Source organism: Meleagris gallopavo, chromosome 17, assembly GCF_905368555.1.
Source record: "Meleagris gallopavo chromosome 17, MGAL_WU_HG_1.1, whole genome shotgun sequence".
NCBI lineage: Eukaryota > Metazoa > Chordata > Aves > Galliformes > Phasianidae > Meleagris > Meleagris gallopavo.
In genome coordinates, this window is record NC_139420.1 from 12623923 (window position 1) to 12648526 (window position 24604).

Genomic DNA, 24604 nt, shown 5'->3' on the forward strand with positions numbered 1-24604 from the left:
AGCCCCCGAACACCAGCAATAATTGATCTAAAGCACAATTCCTCTACTGCCTGCTCCCTTCATAGAGCTGCCTGCGCCTCAGAGGGAGAACACCTCCTGCATTTAGAAATGTCAGTTTGTTATTCTAAGCAACATGAAGTGTTCTGTTAATGACAGAGGCTTACTGATATTTCCAACTTACGCCCACATACCTGGATCTCCTCCTCATACATCTTCATACTCAAGTCACTCTTGGTCCTTGATCTGCGTCCCAGAAACAGCGTTGACACTTGCTAAGGAGTTGGGGGGAAGAAGAAGATGAACACAAAGATGGCATTCGTCAGTCACTGAGCAGCTCATGGGAGCTGTGCTGAAGCTTCAGTCTGTCACCCAATGGAGAGCTTAGGCTGTTCCAGGCTCTTCTCATTGCCAGGAGACAACGGTATTTTAGAGCACACATCACCTGACTAAATGCAGGCATCTGCTCCAGACTGAGATGTATTTCACTGCAGGGATCCCTGAAGGCTACAAAGAGCTGCAGGAGACTAGCTCAAATGGACACAGCTGTGTCAGAGGCACTCAATTTTGTCAGAAGAACATACCATCTGGAACAAGGCTCAAACCCAACCTTCCAAAGGAAGATCTCAGCTTAGAACAATTTCAGGTCTCATTTGCTTAGCACATACAACTTACTTCACAGGCCTAGACTTTTTAGATCACATAAGCAGAGGGCTGAGTTATGAATTACTCTCTGCCTATGAGTCATCTGAACAGCACTAAGAACCAAAGAAACTCCAGACCATCATTCTGTGCTCCACTGCAAGTCTGAAGACATCATCCTCTGGTTAACTGGCTTGAAATCTGTTTCTAAGTAGCATCATTATCACTATTCTATGTGAACAAGAACTCAACATTTAACTACCAAGCCAACCAAAGTAAATAAAGATCCACTAAGGGACTGTAGGACTGGCACTCTGCATAAAGGATGCAGAAATACGATAACTGTTATTAAAACAACCATTTAAACTCCTCTCAGATGCAAAAGCCAGCAGTTCTCAGACACAGCAACAGTTAGCCAGGTCAGCTCATCTTTCCAATTGTCCATCCTGCCCTGGAAAAGGTAAGCAATGATGCAAAGAACAGAAAGCTGGTGTTTGGAATCAGTATGAATGCGCTGTTGCATTATGTTTCAGGACTGTCTGGGCCTAAGTGTATGATGGCACAGAAACAGAGGCAGGAGAATAAGACTGTGGCTTTTCTGAAGAAAGATAAATATTCTCTTTCCAGCCAGTACTGGGCCAGGACAGCTCTATATGAAGTCTGCAGGCTGTAATGAGTCTAATGAGTCCTTGTCAGGGCTATAGAGGACAGAGGACATTCAGCTGCTACTTTCCACTCAGTTCCTCTTTGCAGCTCAGCTCTAAACATGACAAAGATGCATACGGATTTTCTCTGGAAGACAGCAAAAACATACCTGCGGGTCTGGTGTGCCTTCCTCCCTTCAAGCCAAGAACCTACATTATGGGTTTCCTCTTACCCCATGTTTATCCATTTGCAAAACAATCTTCTGCAGCTGAGAAGTTTCAGTGGCAGGTGAACTCTGCTTGTACAGCTCGATGATCCTAATCACTTCCTCCTTGGAGATCTCTTTCTCCAGCACAATGCCATTGTCTTCTGGACAGGCAAGAAAAAGAAAGAGGAAGAGAAGTCAGCAAGATGAATGTTACTTCCATGACCCTGGAAGGCAAAGCAAGCAGGCCCAAGCAGGATTCAGGCACAGTCTACATCTACTTTTTTGACTGGAACACATATGTCCTTGTTCTCCAACAAGAGAGGAATGAAGAAAATCAGCACGTAGGGTCAACAAGCATGTCTCAGCTTTTAAGATACCAAGGAGCCTGATGTGTTAAAGCTTTGTAGCTTTTTGCCACCTGCAAGCTAACTAGCAAAACAAACAAACACTAATTGCTGCCTCTTGACCTAGAGCTGCCCAACACAGCTTGAGAAGTAAATGTTAACTAATGCCTTTCATTGCACCCTTCAAACTGGGTACCTGAAGGATCAGGATGAGGAGTGGTTCTGTAACTAATAATGCCTGGCTCCTACTGACATGACACCACATATTTGGATCTTCTGGCACCTAAGAAAGATCAGATGAGCTTATCACAGCCATTCCTGTGACTGGGGCCTTCACTGCATCTTTCTGCAAGGAAGATTCTCTGGCATATCAAAGGCAGTAGCTATACCTTCTCTGCAGAAAATTGTGAAGAATTAAGATTAGTTTACACAAAGTTTGAAAAGTCTGGGTGTAAATCACCTGGGAATAGCGAGGAAGGTCTTCAAGAAATTAATACATTGATGATACCTAAATTAGAGGCCTTGAAGCTACAGATGCACAGCTCAGGGGACAAAGGACAGTGAGGAAGTGATGACTCACAGAAGTGCAACAGGATGGAGAGACCAGTCACAGTCTGTTCTTAAAAGGTACATAAAAGTACATCCAAACCCAGCATATGGTCACCAGTCTAAGTATAACTGGGAGACAGAGAGGACTAGATAGGCAGCATTTCTTGCTATGCATGCAGGGCAGGGAGATGTGATGGGCAGAACAGAAAGGTCAGATAGAAATATCATACAAAAAGATAAGAATGAGCTTAGGAATTCAGGCTTTAAAAAAAAAAATAAAAATAAAAACACCTGGTCTTTGCTACTCAATTGATACTCTCCTCCAGACATAATCATAGAATCATAGAATGGTTTGGGTTGGAAGGGACCTCAAGGATACAAATCTCCAGCCCCCCTGCCACACGCAGGGCCACCAACCTCCCCATTTCATACCAGCCCAGGCTGCCCAGGGCCCCATCCAACCTGGCCTTGAACACCTCCAGGGATGGACGGGGCATCCACAGCCTCTCTGGGCAGCTGTTCCAGCACCTCACCACTCTCATAGTAAAGAATTAGACATAAGACACCAGAGAGAAGATGCAATGTTTGAGTCAGCCAGTGCTCAGTTCTAACCTTCTGAATCTTGGTTCTTCCGAGTGTAGTTCATGCGGAAGACAAAAGCCTCCAGAATAAATGCCACAATGATTGTCATCACCACCTGGGAGAGGACATGAATACAAGAGATCAGAAGGCTGCTGTTGGGATATTCTTGCAGTCCAATTCAACAACAGAAAGCTGAGCATTTTGGTCTGTGCTTCAGCTCCTGGTGCTCCAAGATGCACACATCCCAATTCACACATCTGCCTGAATGTCAGCCGGTGATAGTCAACCACAAACGGACCAGAAAAAGACTGTGCTGCTCTCGTCTTTATCCCAGGCCCAGATTGTGGAGCACCAACTTTGTCAATGCTCATAAACGTAACTTCCTGCAAGTGATGTGGGCTCACACCTTCTTCTGGAAGACATTATGCAGAGAGACAAAGGTGTGCTCATTTAGGGATGGAAGCTCCCTCTGTAACACAGTAAAAGATGTTTCCCCTTAACCCCAATTTGATACAGGAAGCATCTTCAGAAACTTACCATGGTCACAATATAGAAGATCATGAAATAGAGGCGGCTCCAGTGAGTGGTTTCAGATGTCACCCCTTCCTAAAGAAGACAGGAAAAAAGTCACCAGTACGCATAAGAAGGAAGAGCTTGTTGATAACTGCTTGCTAACAGAAGTAAGGCAGCATGAATACCATCCATCTATCTCATACTCGTGGCTCCACAGCTAACACCAGGGGTTGCCTGCACAATGCTCAGTGCCCCAGCTGGGTCTTGCAGGTAATCTCTCTTTAAAGGTAAAATGAGATGATCCTATATGCAAACACACCGAACACTTAAAGCTTGTGGCTGTATGAACCATTGCTACTATGAGAATACAGCCTGGACAGCAGGGTGATAAACTGGAATAAAGCATGACTTCACTTGTCCAGATTGCAAAATTCAGCCTGAGGGCTGGTCAAGTTCAACAAGAAAACATGTCAGGTGGCATGTCACAGAGGTCAAACATCACCCAGGGATTAAAAAGGAACAATCACATGACCACAGCAAGTGACAGTGTTGGGACTAATCCTGCCCAGCTCCAAGTGCAAGTGGAAGAAAGCAGTGGTGGCATGAAAGATCAACTCAACTGTCTGTCAACAGACTGTGCTGTTTGTAGCTGAGGTTTACTTACCATGATTATGTACCAATCATTGACGACTGTCAACTCAAACAGTGTAACTGCATAAAAGTAAGAGGAAAATAAAGACAATTGCTTTATCCAACCTGACCTGCTTTAGAATTTCTAAATAAGGGACTTGACAGGGAAGACTGAAGCAAGATACCAAGCTTCAACACAGCCAGCAATTCCAGATATAGAATGCAGACCCTCATCACTGCAATTTGTCATCCTCCCACTAATGACAAAAGGGAGTAGATACACAGAAACAGGAACGTGGCTTAATCTGTATTTCTTCAGAGTCAGAAACAGACTTGACCCTTTCCAAACCGAGCATGGAGAGCACTGAAATTCCCAGGAGATAAATATCTCTGCTCACGCATTAAGAAAAATTGTTAAGAATAATCACCATATTAAAATTATTCTTTATCAGTCAGTTTAAATAAATATATTAGCATTACTGCTAGCTCTGCAGAAGGGCAGTAAGCTGAAACCCTCCTTAAACATTTCCGGAAATCTGCTCTGCTTACCAGTCAGAACAGATGTGCTTGCTTCACACTGGCTTTTAAGAGATGTGTCTTGACTTTGTTGCAAAGCAAGCAGGCTATTACTCAGCATTACATTGTCCAGAAGAGAAGGATGCTGTCTGAGGTGTGCTAGGACAACTCTTAGAGAGTGCCAGGTCTACACAAGCACTGCAGTGCTGCTATCCAGCTCTGCAGGAATGCAGAGGTACTAAGGAACAATCTTTGCTAGGGAAAGAACCGTCCTTACCAAAGCTGTTCAAAATGTTGTCAAAGTTGTTGAGATAGTAATAACCTTCTTCTATAACTGTCTTGTTGCCAACTGTGTGGTTCACCCAGCGGTACGAATCTGCCACTGTGCTTGTGCTGGTTGAAGAAGCCATGACAAAGAATGAGAAGAGAGCAGCAATATCTCAGGGCTACAAATACAGAAGCTTAGATGGTGGTGAGCTGGATGGCAGTTTCTACCTCTTGGCTAACAGTTATTTCTCTAAGAAAAAGCCCTCAGAGCTTAGCACAAACCACAGAAAGTCTTTCTATACATTCAGCAAACATGAGACCAGAGAACCCAAATGTTTTTGTCTCCTTGGCTCACATCTTTAAAGATTAGCATTTCCACACGGTCTGCCATCACTTACGATACAAAGGGCACAGGACAGCTTAGCTTCTAAGATGAAGTGAATTCAAGGTGAATTTATTGTGTAGAAAGTTAGGTCTAAATATGTAACATATGGCAGAGCAGCTCCAGTGCAACAGAAATTAAAATCTCAACTTTGCTCTACAGCAGAAATTAAGAGCATTCCTAGCTACAATACCAGTTCTCCAGTACATCTAGATGAGGAGCAATACAGATCTCATTAAAACCAGTCAGATCTTTCCTTTCCAAAAGCAATGTAAAAGCCATTTCATGCAATCTTACCACAAGAAGTGAAGCACGTCACATAGATTTTCCCAGCACACTGCCTTAGGTACAAAGCCCCACTCAGACACATTTTCTGGCCCTTTCCCCCTAGGAAGATAGGGCTGCCAGAGGCACTACTAATAGCTTAGCACCAAACCCACTGTAGACAGGGATGGATTTGCAGCACTCACTTGCAGCAGTTTGGGTAGACCGCACCAGCGAAAAATTCCATGCCAACGATGGCAAAGCAATAGTAGAAGATCAGCAGGGTTAAACCTAGGCTGGAGGCAAAAACCACAAATACCGTAACACTGAAAAGCTACTAAGGCAGGAAAAACACAAAGTCACAGGCTGGTTGCTGTGGAAGGAATTTCCAAAGGATAGGAAGCGGAACTGAAAAACCACACACCACCCTCTTTGCCAGCATTGCCCTGCTGTTCTTTGTGCATTCATTCAAAAGGTCTTTGGACAAGGAACTTTCCTCTCACTCAAGGCAGAAATGTTCTAAGAAATTATAGAACAGCCTGGATTTCCTCCCAGTCTGTATTTTTTCTGCTAGAAAAACTGTGGAGAGATTTGTTTAATTAGAAAACCAACACACTGGTTCTGCCCTCTCCACATCCTTAGATGCTGGAACAGTGCCAAGAACAATGCTCTCTACCTAAAATGCTCTGCCCAGATCTGCTACAAGAAAATAACATCCAAAGATGCCCCACTCAAACACCAAGCTCCTTCTGCCCCACCATTCCACAATAATGCTCTGAAGTGTCTGTATGAAGGACAAGGAAACACCTGGGATTGAGTGCATTCCTGCTGATACTCCTCACAAATAAGCCTCCCTTTCACCGAAGTCAGGGGGTAGAAAAGTTAAACATCAACTCTTACTTATCTTTATAGAAGCAGGAGGTGTCCCAGAAGAGCTTCCCATCACAAATTGCTCCAAAAAGAAAAAAAAAAAAGAAGAAAAGAAAAAGGACCACAGCCCTAGACACTAACTTCACTCCCCCTTTTTCCATTCTAAGAGTGTGAATCAGTACCTGGCCATCCTAGGGAACAGCTCAAACATAGTGTCCAGGACATTCCTGTAGCGTTTCTTCAATTTAAAGAGTCTGAAAGGAGACGCCAGAAGTTACCTATGCACTGCAACTTCTCCAGAGCTGTTGGGAATATTAAAAAGAATATCACAGCTCTCTGAACCTCACAGGTTAACAAACAGGTAAGGTTTTCTGACACCAAATCCACAGGATCTCTACTTGTTCTAGTGATCTGCTTACTGAACAACATTCTGCTATTTCATCTGAATGCATACAACACATCCAGGTAGGTACCTACACGATTAGCAACTCTCAAGGAAAGGCCCACATCCAAATATTTTTAAATTATTGTTATTATTTAGGAAAAAAAGTCACAAGAGCCTCAATTTGTCCTGCGTACAGAATCAGGACTCAATATTCCTTTTCCCAGACACAAACTTTCTTGAGTTTACTCTGTGACTGTGTAAAAACTGATGAAAGGAAGCCACAATGTGCCTGCTAATTTCAAATTTGACAGCACCATCAGCCTTTATGGAGAAGCTAAGCTGCCAAACACAGGCTTTGGCAGGGGGACAGCATTCCATCCCCCCACTTGAGCATCAAAATGTTCTTTAAATCCTCATTGAAGAGCTAAATGCATTAACTTGTCTTTAACAAAGCAATACTTTGCTTCTCAAATACCTTCCACACTCTGAGTGGCCTGCAATGGTGAACAGACCTTAAAATAAGAGGGTTAATCAGACCCATCTTAGTGAGCAGCAGAGGTTACAAGCCTCAGCCTCGCTTATGGTGAGATGCAGCCAGAGCAGGGTTGTACTTCACCCCAGAAAGCAGTATCCTTTGAAAACTGTAATTTCAGGTAATTCAATGGAAATTATTAAATTGGCTCAGACTGTCTCACCCTGGCAGAGGAGCTTTTCTCTGAACAGCATCAGACATTCAGAGGAGGTGTAAGAACACCACGAAGGCAGACATAGGATAATCTGCCCTCGGTAAATCCCTTGATCTCTATTAGAGATCAGCTTAAGCTCCAAAGCACGGGATTTCATATCCCATCCCAAGTTTTTGTTATCATTCATTTTGATAACGCTGGCTAATCTCATTACTCTGCATGATTTGTGTTTGCCATGGTCACGTACCCACTGAGCAATCCTTGCCCTCTCCTGGGTAGGAGCTCAGTCCCCAGCTGAAATGATGGAAAACATACATTGCCGTTTTCTTCCCCACCTGTTCTTTCTGCTCCCTCACCTCAGCAGCTGAAGAGGTCGCAAGACAACAATGAAGTAGAATGGCTCCATGTTGAACGCCAGTGCCATAAGCCCCAGGAATGCAAACAGGGTGACTGAGAAGTCAAAGCTGGAAACAAAAAAAAAAAGAAAAAAGAAAAAAAGTAAGAGCAATGATAGGTCCCTAGTATTTCAGCAGAGAGGAGACTCTCGGTGCTGCTTCACCCAAGCAGGATGCACAAGGCTACAAGCAGAAGCCTGTGCTTGTTTCCTGTTAGAAGTCAGTCTTTCTAATGCAGCAATTTTTATCACCTCTCAAAACATTACTGTGCACTCACAGATTCCAGCCTGAGGACAGGTACTCGACGGGCCCCAATCCAGTGGTTTTCAGGAGCAGCTCCACACCATAGACTGTAAAAGAATTTGAGAGCCATGAACAGAAATAAGCAGCGTTATATGGAGAGCTTATACAAAGGTTTGCACTTTGCACAGGTGAGCAGTCTTTTGAGCAGAGGAATGCTGAACACTGGTTCCAAGACATCCAATGGTCACCCTCACTCTTGGTGAGATGAAAAGGACAACAGTTTCCCTCCAAAACAACATGAGTGGCCTACAAAATAGTTAGCTTGGCTAACATGCTATAAATGCTGAGGCACAAGCTCCCATACATAAGGCCAGAATGTTCTGCCAGAATTCAGCCTTGCCTGCGCACTTCCTTTTATCCCATAAGAAAATATCCAGCACGTGGATGCTATGGCTTGGCCTGCAGGAAGAGATCTCAGAGAGGAATCATCTACTTTTCCTTCTGTCCTACAGCATCCTGTGAGTGTCTTCTCTGGGAATCTCTGTCTATTCCCTCACTCCATTCTCAACTCATTATGAAACGACACAGTCATGTTGGGTGGCATCAGCTTACTTGTGAGGAAGACTATGTAGCTCCATGGGACATTTCTGGAGAAGAAATTCCCTCCTGCAAGACACAAGAAAAACTTTTTCTAACCCTCCCTTTATTCAATCACCCAACATCATAGCCAAGAAACGAGCTACAAAGTTTCCTACCTTGCAGCATGAAGGTTTCAACAAGAATCCAAATTCCATTCACAGCCACCACAGTATCTGAAAAACAAAGTAAAAATCCATTACAAAAACACTCGTGGATCACAGGATAACTACTTCCTAGGCTAACAAAAAGATTACAATATAGGCCATGTGGGAGGGTCACTATTTCCAATGCAACTAACTGAATTTGTAGCTTGGAAGTGTCACAAAACTCAGACTTTTGTCTCCAGAAAGAAAGAAACCAAACCAATGATCTGAATCACGCTCAGTTATTTTTTTCCCCCAAGATTATTTTATACACAGGTAATAGCATGGCAGAACATTTCAGCTTCATCCTAGTTCTGCAACCAGATCTTGAGAACCACCATGTCCCCAGCAGCACAGGACAGAGGAAGTGCTCCAAGCAGTGCTAGGCCCCAGTCGTCTTGGCTCTATCACTGCTTCCCACCATTCAAACCCAGGATCTGAAGGTGCAGGATTTTACCCTTTCACTCGGATCTCCACACACCCCTACCTGTCCTTTTGTTTAGCATCTCAATTTACAAAAATCTCTCCCCTTTGATGCTCAAAAACAACCAACAAATTACTGAGCGGGAAGAGACTGTTTAGGCCACAAGGAGCAGCACCGCGAGTAAGCACTTCTCCTCAAGAGGAGCAGAGAATCGTTCTCCTTGGCAGTCCAGTTGCCAAGCAATCTCTCCAGCAGCAACGATGCATGAACCTTCTGAAAGGCAAACAGGCCAACTGGCAAGGCAGTTCTTCATCCAGCACCCTTCAGTTGTAAGATAAAAACCTCAAGGCTTATGAAAGCTAACCACCAACGTATCTAAATGCAACAAGCCAATTCCTACGCAGTGAGATCACAAGTGTATCGTGAAATGGTGAAACATGAGCCTCTCTAGAAGACTCAACACTGTGAGAGCTGCGCATTCAAGCTGCAGTATGGTCGGTACAAGCACACATTCCCTCCCTCTCCATCCTGGAATTCATACAGGAATCGCAGCTCAGCCCACAGACCAGGCCCCACGTGCCGCATCCTCGGAGGGCCTGGCACAGGCAGCACCCCTGAGCCATGAGATCCAGGGAGCATCACAGAGAAACAGCTTGCTGCTGCTACTCACACATGGTGTATTGGAACAGACGGGAATTCACAAGGATGTTGATGCCTACAGGAAGGAAAGTATGACAAAATAAATGTTTAAGCAGTCTTTTACACCTTACACACAGCTTCCTCTATCTACTTTGAGATATTTCTCATACCAACCCTCAGCACAAAATTTAAGAGGAGTAGTAGATTAGAAACTTTTTGGGACTAAGTTGAAATTTCTTCAGGAATTTTAGTGGCAATTAACTCAGTATCCTTAACCCTCAGACACCTTCTCCCCACCCCTATACACTAGTTCTGTGATGTGGACAGAGGTAAAAACAACTGATGAAGAACAGCCCACCTTTGGAACAACACATGCTGTCAAGAAAGTAAAAGCCAAGATAGGTAGGACTTTTATGGCAGCTGTACATTTGAATCAAGATGCTGTTGTCTGCTTCCCTCCAGCACACAACACAAAAACAAAATTACAAATAAGAACTTATTTCTGAATGGCTACATGCAATCAGGAAACTTGGGGCATGGAAGATAAATGACACTTGCAAGGCAGATTACATGGCCAGGTATTTCAGATCTCCTTCCCCATCCTGAGCAGCTGCACTTGGTCTGTATGAGCTCTGCATTCATGCAGTGGGACTAGGAAGCCTAGCAGCTTCTGTGAAAACAGAAGTCCCACTCCGCAGTCACTGCTCTGAGTTGCTACACGAGCTATGAAGAAACAAACTGTAAACTCTGCTAGACTCAGCAACCATAAATCCCCTGCTCTGAAAAACCTCTATGCTGATAAAAGAAAACAGCCCTCCATGACCTCACACAGTGTTTAGTTCACTACTGCCAAGAGTTACTTTATTCTACGTAAAGCAAGGAAGCTCTTTCAAAGGACCCTTTCTTTGTATAGAAATGCTTTCCTTATTATTTCAACACATGCTGTCATTTAAACACAGCTTGTTACCTTTAAAAATAAGGAATGCTGTCCGTGGAAGGTCATCAAACCAGTGCTCACGATTTCGTTTTGCCTGGAAGCACAAGAGCCACAATCAAAATAAACCAATGCTACATCCACCTGGAAAACACGCAGTGATCGAGACCCACCTTATCCCTACCATCTGCTTTTCAATTGTCTTTGTTTTTCACCAACCTTCTCTTTAATCACTGGCCTCCTTTGCTCTCCTTTCCCCATGCAATTCCCCTATTCTCCACCCAATACATACTTACCTTCCATTTCAAGCCAACAACTTCATAGAAATTGTAAAAATCTTTTAGACTGCAAAATAGAAAGAAACATCTGATCAGAGCCTTGGAGTTGATTAAATCCTTAATCATCCTTGTCAGGCATCATCAGTAGAGAGTCTCTGGAAACTGCAAACTCCTTATTAGAACTGCAGCCACAGCTGATAACTCAACACTGACCTCTTCCTGGTCTGGCCAGAGGTTACTGGCTGACAATACTCAGAATGGCTTGCAATGCTACCTACTTCTGTAAGACCTAAAGCCCACAGAGGAAACTGACAGCTAACTCTGGAACTCTACCACTGAGGAAAGACCTCAGACTTAGACTGCAAGCTCCAAGGAACAGAAATTGCACTATTCTCCATGAAGAAATTTTGGACTGCCTTAACTACTTGTATAACCCTCTTCTAGCACTTTTGAAAATGTTCCTTTCAATGTAACAAAAAGTGAAAAGGGACACAAAAACAAAAAAACAACAACATAAATGCTTATTTAGGTGCTCAGTGTCAGACCTGTAACAGCTTTTAGATGTTGGAAAGCTAGGATGCTGAAATCCTCAGGCTGTTAGTGCTATCATTAAGTGTCTACATCTAAGAATTCAGCCTTTCTCCTTATGCCATTTTCAACGCTTCTTCATGGCACGTTAAGGCACAAAGCTCTGGGAGCTACAATAAGACCACCCTACCTGAGTAAAGGAGTATTGCCTTGATTCAGTGCTTTAAAAGTGAGATATCGCTCCCGGCTGCACATCCGAGGCTTGTAAAACCGCAATAGCCCTTCAAAATGCCTGAAGGAAATTCCAGGTGGCCCCTAGGAAAACAAAAAGGAATATCACGGTAGGGACATCAGACAGAAATACATACACACTAGCATATTCAATTACCGCTCTGGATTTGTTTTAAGCGGGGTCTCTGTATTACTGCAGGATGCTATGATAACCAACTCCCAAAGCACCAGAAGCTATTTATTTTAACCTGCTGACTTTATCCCACAACACAGAAAGCTCTCCTGGCAGCTGGTTCTTACAGCTCATGCAGAGCTGTTCTCTGTTGCCCTCATCCTTTAAGAGCCGTTCAACCAGACATATACCAAGCAGAGTTCAACCACTCTTCTTGGGAAATCAGATGTCCTAACAGGTCCCTATTACTGACACCTTTGTCAGACTACAAGCCTGTATGGAAACTGCTGAATCACGGCCTGAATGGTCAATCAGGTGGTCAACCTGAGGCGAGCCATGAGTCAGCCACGGGAGCACAGGTGAAGGCAATTCAGCTGTGCTGCTGGAAGGTATATAGCCTGGTTGTACCTCTCCTAGAGCCATTGAAGAGCTGACTACCAGTGGGGAAGGATCTCTGCTGGAGATCCCTCCTTTGGAGTTTTACAAAGAGCCCAGAACAAGGGTAAGCCCTCTATCTATTCTCTTTTTGGTATAATAACCTGCTTAGCCAAACTCTTGTTTATTTCATAATTATAACATCTGTATATTCATTGATTATACAAAGTCCTTCCTCGGAAATCCTTAATACAACCAACATGCCCTTAATGTGAATCAATTTACTGGAGGAAAGAGAGTTATTCTTGAGCCTTATTTCTTTTCCTGCTCTGTAAGTTAAACAAGAAACCAACTCCCTTCCAAAATGCTCTGCCCCCCCTAAAGAATTGTTAGTAGGTGAATTAGTTCTGTCCGCACACCATTTATTCATGCAGCAGCTAGCAGCTGAGCTGTGCCTTCAGCTTCTCTGGTGCTCAGCAGAGAAGTCCCCAGGTCACCCACAGGAAGAAATCAATGACCACATGCGCTCCAAGACAAGGTTCTCTCATTTTACTGAGCTACCTCCATGGCTCCATGTGGGGGCTAACATTCAAATTCCTTTTCTCCAGAAGCTGACCTCCCCACCTGCCGCAGCACAGGCTGCTCTCAGCCTCCTTGCAGCACGCTGTACCTGTTTGGTGATGAGCAAGCGGTAGGCATGCTGGATGGCTGTGCGCTTGTGCAGCAGCAAGGACTTAAACTTCCTCTTCTCAATGTCATTGAAAGTGTCAAACACAACAGCAAGAAGCTGCAGAGAGAAGACGAGAGGTTTGGTCATTATTCTTTGCAGCAATATGAGTCAGCACTTCTCAAACAGGCAGGAATGTTCAGTCTAGAGAGGCATTGCCTGCAAGAGGAATCTTACAGAGTGCTGCGTTGGCTGAAGCAGAACGGAGTTAGCGAGGCATTACTGGTCATAAGGGCAAACAGCACATCACATATGTGTTGACCCTTCTTTTTTTTTTTTCTTCTTTTTTTAGGAGGGTCTGGTCTCTTAACTATTCACTATTGTTTTCCATAGCTAAAGCTAAATCTCATGTACTCTATCAGAAAGCAGTATGAAAAGGTTTGCTAAAATGCCCTTCCTGGAAAGTGGGTTTTGAAGGCTGCTGTCACAACTCATCCCTGACACAGGAGCTCTGGCATATGTGTCAAATCCATCTAGTACAGCAATGGTGAAATCCAAGCCTCTTCCAGACATCAAAATCATCTCCCTCGGGTTGCAGAATTCATCAACAACTTTGAAAACTCCTTTTTCACTGCCCACATCCTCAGCTGGGCTGGTTTTGGCCCTGCCCTGGATGGTTCAAGAAGCAGAAAAAGTACAGCAGCCATTCTCACGCTGCATATGTCAGCACTCTTCAAATCCTGCCATCCTTAGCAATTCCACCCCTTTCAAACTGATTTAAAAGGGATTTCAGCAAAGTCCAAATAATAAAATGCCATTTTATGATGAATAATTAAGACAGGAAAGGACAATACATTTTGTACAACTGAGTATGTCACTCCTAGCAAGATATTAATGTGAGGAAAGCTGAAAGATACTCAATATCATTCAATTTTCTGTGATTTAGTTCATTTCCTTAGGGTCAAATATCAGAAGGCCTCTAAATGTAGATAAATTGCCATTTTTTTAATTATTCTGCCACAGGGTCTCAGATTATTATACAGTGTTCCCAAGGGAACAGGAAAGACTCTGTTGGGCAGTGAACTCCAAATTTGGGCAGAGAAGTCAAAGGCTGTTAGTGGGTACTCACCAAGTTCATAATGAAGTACAATTCAATGGAGAGATACACTATGAAGAAGACACACGACCAAGGGTTCCGAGCATAAGATGGCATCATCACATCAGGGAAACTGTATCCAAAAGACAAGTTGAAGCACTGGAATGCTATGCTTCCACTACATAGGTAACAGTTTGTGTGTGCACACATTCATGGACCTGCACTTTTTTGCAAATCACAGCTGCTTATGGCACTAACAATAAGCAGCAAGAACATGGAGGCACAGTACAAAGAAAAGGAAAAAGCAAATTTACTGTTCCATAAAAAACAAAGAAAGTGGATTTGTGGCATGGCTAAGGGTTGTAACATGTAGCAGTGACAGCAATATAGCCCTGGTATAAGGAGAACTACAGAATGCAACCTAAGATTTATTGTCTTTTGCTAATTTTGTAATCCTCAGAGCTCTCCCTAACAGCAGGTCAATATTTGTTATCCCCTTTTTACTAGATAGGGGAAGTGAAGCAGAGGAATAAGAAGTTACTTCACAACAATAAACTGCTATCTAACAAAGGAGTCAAACAGAAACTTTCCCTCCTTGGACCAGGGCCCAACCTTGCCCTTATTGCCCTCACAATGATGAACTGGCCTGAGTGGCCTAGAGATAACTCTGCATTTGGGGTCACGGCGTCCTTAAACAAAATACCAGTCCTTCCCATGCAGGCTAACCCAGGAAAATCTCTCTCATGCAGAGGGAACTGGTTATATTTGCAGACAGCATTTCTACAAATAAAGGCTCAGGATTTCTTTTGGGATAAAAGGAAAGATGCTTTCCTAGCTCCAAACTTACTTTGAAGTGGTCAAAAGTACAAAGAGATTCACGAGGCTGTTCTCTAAGGTATTGAAGTACTGAAAGAAAAAACACTCATGATAAAACGCAAACAGAATTTCACAGTGGTGTTTCATTCAGAAACAAACTATAAAACCAACACTTCAATACAGGCACTTCTACAGTTCCCCCATGCCTCCTAGCAGGAGGGTACTTTAGCACTGGTCCTTTTTAAAGGTCCCTGAAAGGTGGCATATGAAGGCTTAAAACAATTAAAAGCTAATCTACACATTTTGTAGCAATCACTCCTAGTAAGTTACAGACTTATTGCACAGCAGCAACAAGTGGCTGCTGGACTTTGACAGTCACTATCTGGAAAAGTCAAGCTTTCACTGCGGACAGGAGCAAGTGGCTTATTCGACTGAATTAAGACACAAGGAACAATTACATGAAAGCTCCTTTGAGACTCTGAGGAAGCTCCCTCAGAGTACAGTCTTCCTTCCCAGCAGGTGTTAAGCCTGGGTAAATCTGCCAGCTGCCTTGTCACACACAGCCTCTGCACTTCTTTTTACTGCTAGCACCAGCTAACATCTGGCCTCCCAGTTCACCATACAGAAATAAGCCACATCTATACAGTAATAATTGATTCTTGAACTAGACAAGATAGCACTTCAGCTCCCAAAGACTCAGTGGCACTCACGGGATCCGAGTGGTTTGGAGAAAACAAGTAAAAACCTACAGAAACAGAAGAGAGAAGAGGAGAGAGAAGAAACATGGAGTCTGTTTAGTTTCAAGTGAAAGCAAGGGATCTCTGCTCACAAAGAACAAAGTCACACCAGGAACCAGAAAGCCATTCTCCTGCATCACAGAGCACAGAATATCATAGAATGGCTTTGGTTGGAAGGAACCTTAAAGCCCATCAAGTTCCAAAGCCCATGCTGTGGGAAGGAGGTTGCCATCCACTAGATAAGACAGCCCAGGAACCATCAGCCTGGCCTTGAATGCCTCCAGCGATGGGACATCCACGGCTTCTCTGTGCAGCCTGTCCCAGTGCCTCACCACCCTCTCTGTAAAAAACGTCTTCCTAACATCTAACCTCAGCCTTGTCTGTTTTAGTTTAAGACCATTCCCCTTTGTCCTGTTACTATCAGACCATGTAAAAAGTTGGTCCCTCCTGTCTTATATGAGCTCCCTTCAGCATTGGAAAACCGCGGTGAGGTCTCCCTGGAGTCTTTTCTTCTCCATAATAAAAAAGCCAAGCTCCTTCACACTTTCTTCGTAGAAGAGGTGCTCCAGCCCTCTGGGACCTTCATTACCCTCCTCTGGACATGCTCCTATGGTTCTGCATCCTGTATTGGCGGCTCCAGGCCTGGATGCAGTACTCCAGATGGGGCCTCACAAGGGCAGAACACAAGAAGATAATCCCTTCCCTGCCCACTACCACCCCTCTGTTGATGCAGCCGAGGCAGGCCTTCCAGGCTGCCAAAGCACACAGATGCCCATATCCAGCTTTTCCTCCATCAGAAGCCCCAAGTCCTTCCCAGCAGGTCTGCTCTCAAAGAGTTCTTCTCCCAGTCTGTACACTTATCTGGAATTTTAAGCTCAAGGAGAGAAGGTTTAGACTGGATGTGAAGGGAAAGTTCTTCACAGGGAGAATGGTGAGGTGCTGGAACAGGCTGCCCAGAGAGGCTGTGGATACTCCATCCCTGGAGGCATTCAAGACCAGGTTGGATTAGGTCCTGAGCAAGCTGGTCTAGTACCAGATCTGGAGGTTGGCAGCCCTGCCTGTGGCAGAGGGGTTGGAACTTGATGATCTTTGGGGTCCCTTCCAACCCAAGCTACAATTCTATGATTGCCCCAACCCAAGTGCAACACCCAGAACTTGGACTTGTTGAATGTCATTAAGTTCCCATGAGCCCACTTTTAGAACCTGTCCCAGAATGCCCTAGTTGGTATCCCTTCCTTTGACTGTGTCAACTGCACCACTCAGCTTGGTGTCATCACCAAACTTGCTGAGGATGCACTCAACCCCGTCATCTGTGTCATTGATAAAGATGTTGAAGAGCATCAGTCCCAAGACAAGGGGGATACCATTCATGACTAACCTCCATCTGGACATAGAACCATTGATCACAACCCTCTGGATGTGACCATCCAACCAATTCTGTGCCTTGGCTTTCCTGATCCCATCCCTGAATATCTAGGAGGCAAAGAATCACAGAATGGCTTAGTTTGGAGGGAACCTTCAAGATCATCTAGTTCCAATCTCCCTGCTGTGGGCTGGGATGCCAACCACTAGATCAGGCTGCCTTGGAACCCATCCAGCCTGGCTTTGAATGCCTCAAGGGATGGAGCATCCACAACTGGGCAACCTGTACTCTGCCCAGGCCACCTATCTCTGCTCCCACTGACTGTACTTTTCCTTCAGTTTGATCAGCAGGTTCTTGCTTAGCCATGCTGGTTTCCCACCTCTCCTGCTTGATTTCTTATGCAGGGGGATGGAGAGCTCTTGTGGTCTCAGAAAGGTGTCCATAAAGAACTGCCATCTCCATTCCATTCCTACGTCCCTGAAGACACTTTCCCAGGTGATCTCATCCTATAATTTCTTTAAAGAGCTGCAAGTTTGCTCTCCTGAAGTTCAGGGTCTTGACTCTACTCTTTGCCAGGCCCATGTTCCTCAAGTACTTGGGAAGTCTTCTCCATATTTACTGAGACATATTAACAAGTGCCATTTCACTGATCTTTTAGGAAAACAAATATTTTGAAGATAGGACTGTAACAAGTATGCTAGACACGTCTTCATAGAAGTCCAGACTAAACTTACTGAAGTTGACAGAGCATCAAAAACACTTCCATAAATACAACTCACCCAGGATGGCAAAGATCACCATGAAGAAAAGCAGAAGGAGAAGAATGTCAATAAATGGTGGGAGGGACTGGAAGATCTGACGCAGGTTTCTGAAAATGGAGAAAACATCAATAAACTAAAACTTGCATATTTTATCCTCTATGTGATAAGTGACAAAAAACCAACAAAACAGCACACTTGAGAATGACCTTCCTCCCACTCCTCCTCCAAGGATTAAAAATAGAGAGCAAGGTAAACTGACTCCAAGCTACTTATCTTCCCCTTTGCAGTCAGCTCAGGTACTGCAAGCGACGAGTACCACTGTCAGCTTTCTTTCTCCAGACTCAAGACATACCTCTGTAAATGCACTGAGCAGTTTAAAAGGCAAATGTAGGAGCCAAAGGCAAGGCATCCCCACTCACACGTTTGTGCTCCATGAGGTAGCTTATGCTGATGAGGACAGCACACATCAGCTCGTGTTCCGCAACTAGAGCCAAAGTTACTACCTATGGAATTTCCCTATGTAGGCAAGGCAGCAGGAACACTTCAATCTCAATTACAGAAGACTGCTGAGAACTGAACTGCTCATGAAAGATACTTCTTTTCCCTGAGCTGCCTGCCTGCCTGCCTGCTGCAGGACCAGCCTGCTTTTCCTCCACCACCTCCTCCATAAGAGCAGAAAAGCCAGGGGTCTGACCACTCACCTCCTGACTGCCCCGCAGTAGCGGCAGTCCACCAGGAAGATGCAGCGCAGAGCTCTTGTTATGCGGACATGCGAGGTCTGGCGCACCAACACCACAATGGCTTCTATGAACTGTACAAACAGCACACAGGTCTGCAAAAAAGGGGTTTAATGAGAGGCACGGCTGCAGTCTCCCTTGGGAAAGACAAAGCTCTCACTGATCACCCATTTCTTTAGGCACTTGCAAGGTGGGAACTGTCTCCAAGAGCTTGGAAACCTCACAAGAATCATTTGGCAGCTAAGACACTTCTCTAAGCTGCGCTTCTACAGTAAAGGCCAACAGTTACTGTGGTTCTTTGGTTCCCAAAGATGCTGACGGAGGAACACTGACAATCAATCAGATGGCTGTCAGCAGCTTTGCTGATGATGCAAAGCTGAGAGAAGTGGCTGAACCACCAGAAGGCTGTGCCGGCATTCAAAAAGACCTGGATAGGCTGAGAGCTGGGGGGTAAGAGGAAAATGAGGTTCAACAAGGGCAAGCGTAGGGCTCTTACACCTAGCGAGGAATAATCACATGCAACAGTACAGGTTAGGGGCTGACCTGCTGGATGGGAGCTCTGCAGACAGGGACCTGGGTTCCCAGAGGCCAACAGGTTGGCCATGAGCCAGCACTGTGTCCCTGTGGCCAAGAAGGGCAATAGTATCCTCAGATACACTGCACAGAACATAGTTAGCAGGATGAGGGAGATTCTCCTTACCCTCTGCTCTTCCCCAGAGAGGCCACACCTGGATCACTACGTTCAGTTCTGGGCTCCTGGTTTGAAGCAGACAGAACTGCTGGAGAGAGACCAGTGGAGGGCCACAAGGATGATGAGGGGCGTGTGACATCTCCCTTATAAGGAAAGGCTAAGACCTGGGGCTGTTCAGCCTGAAGAAGAGAAGGCTGAGAGGGGATCTTATAAATAATTATAAATTTCTAAAGGGAGAGTGTCAAGAGGGGCCAGGCCCTCTTTGGTGGTGTCCTGCAGCAGGACAAGGAGTAATGGGCACAAACTGGAACACAGGAAGTTTCATTATTATGGCCTGGACAGAGAGAAGTGACCCCAGTAGAATCTTGTAAGGTTCAACAAAGCCAAGTTTGAGATATGCACCAGGGTTGAGGCAACCCCCACTACCAACGCACGCTGGGGGACAAAAGGATGGAGCACAGCCCTGCCGAAAAGGACCTGGGGGTACCGGTGGATGGCAGCTGGACATGAGCCAGCACTGCGTCCTTGTAGCCCAGAAACCAACCGTATGCTGGGCTGCATCCAAAGCAGTGTGGCCAGCAGGGCGAGGGAGGGGATCTGCCCCTCTGCTGTGTGCTGTGAGACCTCACCTGCAGTGCTGTGTCCAGACAGGGAGTGCTCAGTGCAGGACAGACATGGAGCTGTTGGAGCACGGCCGGAGAGGGGCCACTAAAATGCTCCAAGGGATGGAACACCTCTCTGCAAGGACAGGCTGAGAGAGCAGGGGCTGTGCAGCCTGGGCAAGAGAAGGCTCTGGGGATACCTCAGAGCAGCCTTCAATATTTAAGGGGGAGCTACAGGAAAAAAGGGGACAGACTCTTCAGCAGGGTCTGGGGTGACAGAACAAGGAGAAATGGTTTCAAAGTAAAAGAGGGAAGATTTAGATTGGATATAAGGAAAAAGTCTTTTATGGTGAGGGTAGTGAGGCACTGGCACAAGCCCCATCCCTGGAAACATTCAAGGCCAGGCTGGGCCAGGCTCTGAGCACCTGACCAAGCTGTAGATATCCACGTTCATTGCAGAGGTGTTGGACCAGATGACCTTTAAAGGTCCCTTCCAACTCTTAAGAATTCTATGATTCCATTTGAACATGAGAAAAAAGTTTACTTCGAGGATGACAGAGCAGTGGAACAAGCTACCCAAAGAGTTTGTGGAGTCTCCTTTTCTGGAGGTATTCAGAACCTACCTAGACACTTTCCTGTGCAACCTGCTGCACGGAATCTGCTTTAGAAGGAATTGGACTAGGTAATCTCGAGACGTCCCTTCCAACCTTTACGATTCCACAGTTCTGTGAACTCACCTTCACCATAGTCCTCTTGTGTCTAATGAATGTGTGGAAGCCCAGCCATCTCATCTTCATTGAGAGCTCAAAGACTACCACCATTAATGCAAACAGCTCCAGGGTTGCATGGACCTGTTAAAATACAGCAAAGCTTAAACCAGCGCTTCTGATTACAAACACAAGCACAGAGGCCATGCTTCTGCCCCTTCTTTCTCCAAGAAGCATGTGAGTTTGGCAGCTTGGGATTGCAAATTTTTAGCTGAAGTGCACAAAATAGAGCTGCAGAGATAATTTACACAGAGAAGAGTTTTCTCTTGGAATAGGCTGCAAATAACGACAGACAGTGTCCTGATCAAGCTCAGTAAAAACACGGGAGCTTCTGGCAGCAGGAAAGGACACCTTCTCTGTTGAGTCATGCAAAATGTATCACAAAGACAGAAATTTCTTACAACTTTCACTTTAGCCATCCTTAAAACTCAAATGCTGTTATGCAGCTCTGACACATTTTGAGGAACATTTGGATCCAAAGGCTGTCAAACTCCTTTACTCCTTGACACACGCTCAGGATGCCAGTAGCAGCTCCAAAAGCAGATGCAGATTCTCTCTCCAAGAACAGCAGTGCTCCTAGCACTGTGCCTGACAGTGGTACCTTATGAAACTGTTGTGGACCAATACTACACACCACGGCTTGTCCATTCCTTCTTTAAAACTGTATTTTTTGAGGGTTAGACATCAAACTTCAGGTTAAACACACATGAGTTAAAAGGAGTTCTCACAACTGCAGGAGGAGAGGACGTGAGAAGGTTTAGCAACTTGTCCCAGGCTGAGAACCAGTGTGTTCTAGGAGCCTCCTATGTTCTAGCTTGCACCCACTGCCCCTTGTCCTGTCACTGGATGTCACTGAGAAGAACCTGGCTCCATCCTCCCGACACTCACCCTTTACATACTTACAACATTAACAAGGTCACCCCTCAGTCTCCTCTTCTCCATGCTAAGAAACCCTCAGCCTTTCCTTGTCAGGGAGACGCTCCACTCACTTTATCATCTCTGTGGCTCTGAGCTAGACTCTCTCAAGCAGTTCCCTGTCCTTCTTGAACTGAGGGGCCCAGAACTGCACACAATATTCCAGATGTGGTCTCATGGGGCAGAGTAGAGGGGGAGGAGAACCCCTCTCGACCTGCTAACCACAGGCGTTCTAACACAGCCCAGGATGCTACTGGCCTTCTTGGCCACAAGGGCACAGTGCTGGCTCACGGTCATCCTGCTGTCCCCCAGGACTCCCAGGCCCCTCTCTCCTATGCTGCTCTCCAGCAGGTCAGTCCCCAACCTATACTGGTACCTGGTTGTTCTTGTCCAGATGCAAGACTTTACACTTACCCCTGTTATATTCCATTAAGCCTCCCTATCAAAGCACATACACACTCCTGAGCTTTCTCAAGGAAAAAAAAAATAATAAAAAAGGCTTCTAAGTAGCTACAAAAGTGAAGATCTGCACAAACTTGGTAACCTGAAAGGTACCACTTTCAAAATTGGTCTATGCACCTCAGATGAAAACAGAAAAAACAGGATGTTTTGTTGGCTGGCATATCTGCTGTCAACCATTTTGCAGAACAAGCCAGATGGTTCTCTTGCTACTGCTACCTTCTTCCTCTCCTTTTAAACTTTTTTTTTACTCTTACCCATCCCTGCAAAACAAGCAGAATTCTACATTATGCCCCCAAAGTACTTACAAAGATGCCAAGACGGAGCATAGGAACAGCTGGTGCCTCGCAGAGAGACAGCAACAGGAGAAGCAGCGCTGCACTCAGCTCCATCAGGTAGAAAAGGTGATTGTGTGCAAAGAGGTAGGCAGCAAGTGCTTTGGCATTTTTGGGGTGTGTGAAGAATTTATCATTATTTTCTCCTTCCTAAGGCAGTAGGGATAAAAAAGAAGAGAGCAGCATTAATGACTCAGTGCTATACCAGAGCTTTCCACCTAACTTTACCTAATTCCCAGAGTACTCTCACTTTACAGCCTGACATTCATCTGCTTACTAAAAAACGCTGAAGATGCATGGGGCATCCCCCTCCATTCATAAGCACATTTCAGCAATGAAGCTCATTAATATCCACAAACTTTCATTTTGAAAACTCTTGAGTCTTTTCAAAAACAAGAGCAGCCCTGGAAGGCTTTATAAAGGCATGCAAACTTCAGTCTACATCACAACACAAACACTGCACATCATTTACTTGCAACCACTTCCACACGTCTGCAGCCTTCTTTGATTAAACTTCTCCAGGACAGAACATAAAAACACAAGATAAGCTCTAGAGCATGTGGCTGACAGTTGCTCTGCTCCTTATCTTGGCCTTGTAGGATGCCTGTGTGAAAACAAACTTCAGAACAGGCAGTAAAGGAATTTGAAAAGAGAGACAAACCACAAAAAATTAACACATATCTATGCTGATATGTCACTCCCTCTTAACAAGAGATCTTAATATTAAGGGGACAAATATTCCATCTGAACAAATTGTCTACAGCTGATTTTAAATAGCTGCATCATCACTATTTTCACTTCTATGAAAAAACTTTGTTTGCTTAGAATTTAGAGCAGGTTTTTTCACATAGAACCATCCAGCAGCTTGTTTCTTGAGCCAATGGTTCAAGCCAGGGGGCTTCTATCTATTCTATTCTAAGGGAAACTTTCTGGCTCTTGGAAATTGTCCTAAGAGATCACTTTTTCACAGCTGAGATGCTTTTCAATTCTGAAGCATCATAGAATGGCCTGAGTTGAAAAGGACCACAATGACCATCTAGTTTCTATGCTGTGTGCAGGTCACCAACCAGCAGCCCAGGCTGCCCAGAGCCACATCCAGCCTGGCCTTGAATGCCTGCAGGGATGGGGCATCCACAACCTCCTTGGGCAACCTGTTCCAGCGCCTCACCACCCTCTGGGGGAAAAACTTCCTCATAACATCCAACCTAAACCTCCCCTGTCTCAGTTTCAAACCATTCCCCCTTCTCCTATCACCACCCACCCTCACAGTCATTTCCCCTCCTGTTTATTTGCTCCCTTCAAGTACTGGAAGGCCACAGTGAGGTCTCCCCACAGCCTTCTCTTCTCCAAACTGAACAAGCCCAGTTCCCTCAACCTTTCCTCACAGCAGAGCTGCTCCAGCCCTCTGACCATCTCAGTGCCTCCTCTGGACCCACTCCCAGAGCTCCACGTCCTTCCTGTGCTGGGGACCCCAGGCCTGGACGCAGCGCTGCAGATGGGGCCTCACAAGAGCCGAGTAGAGGAGGACAATCATCTCCCTCTCCCTGCTGGCCACCCCTTTTTTAATGCAGCCCAGAACACAGTTGGCCTTCCGGGCTGCGTGCACGCACTGCCTCTCGTCCAACTTCTCGTCCATCAGGACCCCCAAGTCCTTCTCCGCAGGGCTGCTCTCAAGGAGGTCTTCCCCCAGTCTGTATAAACACCTGGGATTGCCCCAGCCTAATACAGCACCCTCCGCTTGGCCTTATTGAACCTCATTAGGTTTCATGTATGTATTTATTTAAATATATTTCCAGGTAAGCAATTACTGTAAGGATGGTAAATAATTACTACTGCAACAGAATAACTGATTGCAAACAAGACTAGAAACAAGACTAGGAAACAGGACCTCCTTTAAGAGGGGAGGCACTCAAGATTCATTCAGGAGACAGTTTCAAATACTTCTCATTTTGGCATCTCACAGGCAAGCTCACATTCTGAGTAAAAGCAAACAAACACTGCCAGGTCAGGGAGCCAGACTGCGAGCAGGACAAAAGCAACAGCAAGCTCCATCCAATGCAAGCCCCCAGCTCCAAAGGAGAGCTAGCTTACATCAGCAGGGCATTCTTATTCATGCCTGAAAAAACACATTTGCAGAATGAAAAAACAGTCTAAATTCTGCCTCTTGGTAGCCAAGC

At 45.1% G+C, this 24604-nt stretch overlaps 1 protein-coding gene across 1 annotated transcript in view; it reads right to left on the reverse strand.

Moving 5' to 3' along the window:
* Window positions 1-24604, reverse strand: part of TPCN1 (two pore segment channel 1) — a 49052-nt gene that overhangs the window by 3603 nt on the left and 20845 nt on the right. The window contains exons 3-26 of the mRNA XM_085238802.1: window positions 22401-22577; window positions 20689-20802; window positions 18623-18753; window positions 17940-18028; window positions 15771-15805; window positions 15092-15150; window positions 14278-14377; window positions 13152-13268; window positions 11894-12018; window positions 11194-11242; window positions 10931-10994; window positions 9995-10039; window positions 8874-8930; window positions 8731-8784; window positions 8153-8225; window positions 7837-7944; window positions 6592-6663; window positions 5746-5835; window positions 4904-5019; window positions 4145-4191; window positions 3505-3573; window positions 2998-3082; window positions 1517-1653; window positions 192-272 (exon numbers count right to left, since the gene is read on the reverse strand). Coding sequence (XP_085094928.1) covers window positions 192-272; window positions 1517-1653; window positions 2998-3082; window positions 3505-3573; window positions 4145-4191; window positions 4904-5019; window positions 5746-5835; window positions 6592-6663; window positions 7837-7944; window positions 8153-8225; window positions 8731-8784; window positions 8874-8930; window positions 9995-10039; window positions 10931-10994; window positions 11194-11242; window positions 11894-12018; window positions 13152-13268; window positions 14278-14377; window positions 15092-15150; window positions 15771-15805; window positions 17940-18028; window positions 18623-18753; window positions 20689-20802; window positions 22401-22577 — 2094 coding nt within the window. The remainder of the gene's footprint in view (window positions 1-191; window positions 273-1516; window positions 1654-2997; window positions 3083-3504; window positions 3574-4144; window positions 4192-4903; window positions 5020-5745; window positions 5836-6591; window positions 6664-7836; window positions 7945-8152; window positions 8226-8730; window positions 8785-8873; window positions 8931-9994; window positions 10040-10930; window positions 10995-11193; window positions 11243-11893; window positions 12019-13151; window positions 13269-14277; window positions 14378-15091; window positions 15151-15770; window positions 15806-17939; window positions 18029-18622; window positions 18754-20688; window positions 20803-22400; window positions 22578-24604) is intronic.